The sequence below is a fragment of the Heterocephalus glaber genome, unplaced genomic scaffold (assembly GCF_053883595.1).
Source record: "Heterocephalus glaber isolate CG9 unplaced genomic scaffold, H.glaber_assembly_v1.0 deba00001538, whole genome shotgun sequence".
Lineage (NCBI taxonomy): Eukaryota > Metazoa > Chordata > Mammalia > Rodentia > Bathyergidae > Heterocephalus > Heterocephalus glaber.
In genome coordinates this window covers 40022443-40026237 of record NW_028258333.1, presented here as the reverse complement: position 1 = coordinate 40026237, position 3795 = coordinate 40022443, and the positions used below count along the sequence as shown (strand labels likewise).

General features: G+C 35.0%; 1 protein-coding gene across 1 annotated transcript; it reads right to left on the bottom strand.

The window, feature by feature from the left end:
- Nucleotides 1–278: 278 nt before the first annotated feature.
- On the bottom strand, nucleotides 279–2268 carry Gapt (GRB2 binding adaptor protein, transmembrane). The gene has a single exon (XM_087189477.1). It carries the CDS (start codon nucleotides 1907–1909, stop codon nucleotides 1439–1441), a length of 471 nt encoding a protein of 156 aa, XP_087045603.1. The 5' UTR covers nucleotides 1910–2268; the 3' UTR covers nucleotides 279–1438.
- Between the last annotated feature and the right edge of the window lie 1527 nt (nucleotides 2269–3795).

Sequence of the window (3795 nt, the reverse complement as noted above, 5' to 3'; positions counted from 1 at the left end):
GCTGGAAGAAATTAGAAACTGCAAACAGTTGGTGATGCTGGAATGGACTACACTCAACTGTACCTGCTAGTGACAATGAAATGAAGCAGCAGCAAGTCTGTCTTGCTTTCTATTACTTATCCCAGAGCCTAATATGGATCCACCTGGCAAAAAATAAAGGTAGTTTGTAGAGCCACAGACTGAGCAATTCAAAGCAGTATTTTAAAGGGTAGGTTTAGAGATGAGATGATCGCTTCATAATGAGCACAAAAATTATCTACTTATTTTTTGTTGTTTATTGTCTTCTTTCCTACTAGACTATGTGTGCAAGACTTGTGCCTCTCTTTTTACTTTTGTAATAATCCCTCTTCCCCATCCCCTATGTGCACAGCACAACCGGTAGATGGAAATTACTAAAAAAAATTCCATACATAGCTGAATAATTGATGAATTTATTAGATATCCCTCAAGACTAGAAAAATGTACAGTTAAATTCTTGTCAATTGAACAATTATTTAATGCCTGATATGAAGCTTCAAATGCAAGTGGGAGGCAAATCCTTTCTGTTTAGCCAGTGCTTTAAAATGTTGTCATATGACATTAAGTAATAAAACACATAGCAAACATCCCGATGTTTATTTATTTTATTTAATTTATTTTTTTTGGTACTGGAAATCGAACTCAGGTCTTTTTGCTTGCAGGGCAGGCAGCAGAACCACTGAGCTAAATCCCCAACCCACATCCCAATGTTTAAATGCCCAAATAATAGAACACAGTATCAGAAAATGAAAAGTTAAATGTAGATTTGGAATGATTCAGAACACTCACAGAAAAAGTTGTGATCTTAGATAGGCTGAAAAGAGCAGGAAGGCAAAAGTCTGGAGGAGGGATGTGTTTGGCAGGTTTTGGGATGATTCTGATGAAAGTACAGATGTGAGAGATGAATAGCAGAAGTCATTAGAAAAGTAAATTGAAGCCAACTGTGACATATCATGAATTCTGGAATTTAGAATTATGTGCATTAATGTCTTTTTGTAAAGAAGAGTATTAAAAGGTTTTCAGCAAAGGAGTACTGTGACCATTGGAAATATTTTCTGAAGATAAATTTGGCAGCATCTTGGGCAATTGATTAACTAGATATAAACTGGAGGTGGGAAGTCTACTAGAAGACTAACAAAAATTCTGAGCCAGAAAAAGATGATGGAGTTAGAAAGAAAGGAAAGACATAGCAGGTAGTATTTAGAAGGAAGCATCAATATAACACGTACAGATTTAATCCGGGATGAACAGCAAAGAGGGTATCTGGAATTACCCTACAATATTACACACAGAAAGGATTAAAGATAGCAGAGAGAGCACTAAGTTTTATAAGAACCTGATCAATGATGACATCAGCACCCTAAAATGTCCTAGTGAATATTTCTCCTTCAACAAGGAAACACAGTATTTTGAAAAGCTACTACAAGTCTGGAAGAATGTATATATCTTCATCTTGGGGAACTTGAGATGTACCAGGCTTCTGGAAGTTATAATACTCAGAGGATGCCTCATTTCCATAGATGTGCTCCTCAAAATTGGGTGGCTGAGTGTTTTCATATAGTCCCCTGTCACTTTCTTCTTTAGCTTTGGGAGGACCTGCTGCCATATTTTCATAGTGGTCATGCATCCTACTTCCCTTGTCAGTAGATCTGTGGTCTTTGGTTTCAACTGAGGCTTTGGGATTCAAGCCAACAATGTGCGGACTCAAGTAGAGTGTTTTCTCATAGTCTTTTCTCTTGCTTCTTCTCCTTTGCAAAATCCTTGGTAAGGTAAATCGTGTGGAGTGGTGTTTCCAGTGCCAAACACAACCAATTCCACATACCACCAAGAGTACAAGAAGAAAAATGCCCATAAAAATGGACACTGAAGTGTATCTGTAGCTTGTCAACATTTTTGCAGAGACGTGGTGTCGTTGTTAATGAACTCACAGATACAGAGGTTGTAATTCCTTGTAGCCTAATGTTTCAAAGTGACTTTGGAAGCTCTTTAAAGTTGTACGTCTTCAGATATGAAAGTATATATTCTGGCAAAGTCCTGTTGCAACTGGAAGTGAGATTGATTTAATTTTGAGAGATGACTTTGTCAGTGATGCTGTTTGCATTACAAGCATTAATGCACAGTTACCATACTGGGGGATTTTATTCCATTCCACTTCTTTTTTTTAATCAGTAAATCACAAAATGAAGTAGAAATTGGTGGAAGATAATAGCAGAGTAGAAAACGCAAGAAAAAGAAGGTTGAATAATCATCTGCCATCCAGAAACCTGTTATAAATTTAAAATATATTAATTGCATATTTAATACATAATATAGTTAAAAACTATTATGTCTACCAATAAAATAAATGCCTGCACATAGTAAGGTCAAGTTTTAATGTGAGGAGAGGAAAAGAATTTGATGATTCCATTGCTACTCAAGCCTGAATAGTTTTATCACTTAAATTTCAGCGTACCTTTTGACAATAAGGATAACAATTTTCAGGTGAAAAAAATGTCCTGAATGCAACAGGAGGAATGGGAGAAGAGAATGCATGTTTGATCATTTCCCTTACCTGTCATCTCCCGTGTGTGAAGCTATACTTATCCCTCTTCAGGGGCTATATCTTTTCTTTAATCACTTCTTCTCTAATTCCACAGTAATGAGCCCATTTTCTCCTATAACATGATTACCTAAATGACAAACAATTGTATGTTTTTCTACTTGGTTAAATGGTGAGTAGGGATCAGCCTTTTTCATATTTTTATTCCTAGAGAATTGCATGACACCTAGCACAAGAAAATATTTTGAATCAATATTTACTGAATGAAGGATTAAGTTAAAATAACTCCAAATCCAATATCTAATTGCTTATGTTGATAGTTCAAAACTCAAGATATATCTTCTAAAGGATATTATTTATACATAACACATGAAAAGAGTTCTTTGACGTAAAACAAAATATCTTTGCAAACATCATCAATCTTCTTACACCTTCTAGCAGATAACTTAAACTTACTTACAATAATTTTAGAGAGTTTCTGTTGATGCTTTTAAATGTCAAGGAGAAAATGGGAAGCATTCAACAAGGCCCCATGTTCTACTATGATTTTATCAACAAAACATTATTGCTATATCTTTTCAGCCTAGACACAGAAATAGTTACATCTAATATTGTTGCTGGTGCTTGAAGGATGATTATTATCATCTATTGAATGTCATCATCAATCATATTTAAGTGATTATTTTGAGTCAACTTCTAAACACATTTATGTGGATTATCTCATTTAATCCTATAGCTCTTATATGAAGTGGGTACTATTGTTACACCATTTTATAGGTGATAAAATACAGAATTGAAGTTGTTAATTAACTTTTTAACAACTAAGAAGAAACTGAATCAGTAATCCAGTAAAAACTTCCCCTATTACTCTTAACAGATATATGTAAATGGCTACTAAATGCATCCATCACTGTATTTGAGTAGCTTGATTAGTTCTAGGTTATTGTGGGCTGGAAATCATACTTTATTTATCTTTGTATCATCAGCACAAGTACTTGCCACATAATAGGTAATTTATCAAATATTTAATACATGGAACAATCTGCCTTAGTGATATTAATGATGAAAAACATGAAGAAGAAATCCTACAAAGTAGTGTTCAGCTCTCAGTGAGTCCTCATGTACCATTGGGAACATTTAGAAATTTGTTCAAGGTAAGGGCTGGGGATGTAGCTCAGTGCTGCACCTGCCTGGCAAGCACAAGGTCCTGAGTTCCATTCCCCAGCACTAAAAAAACC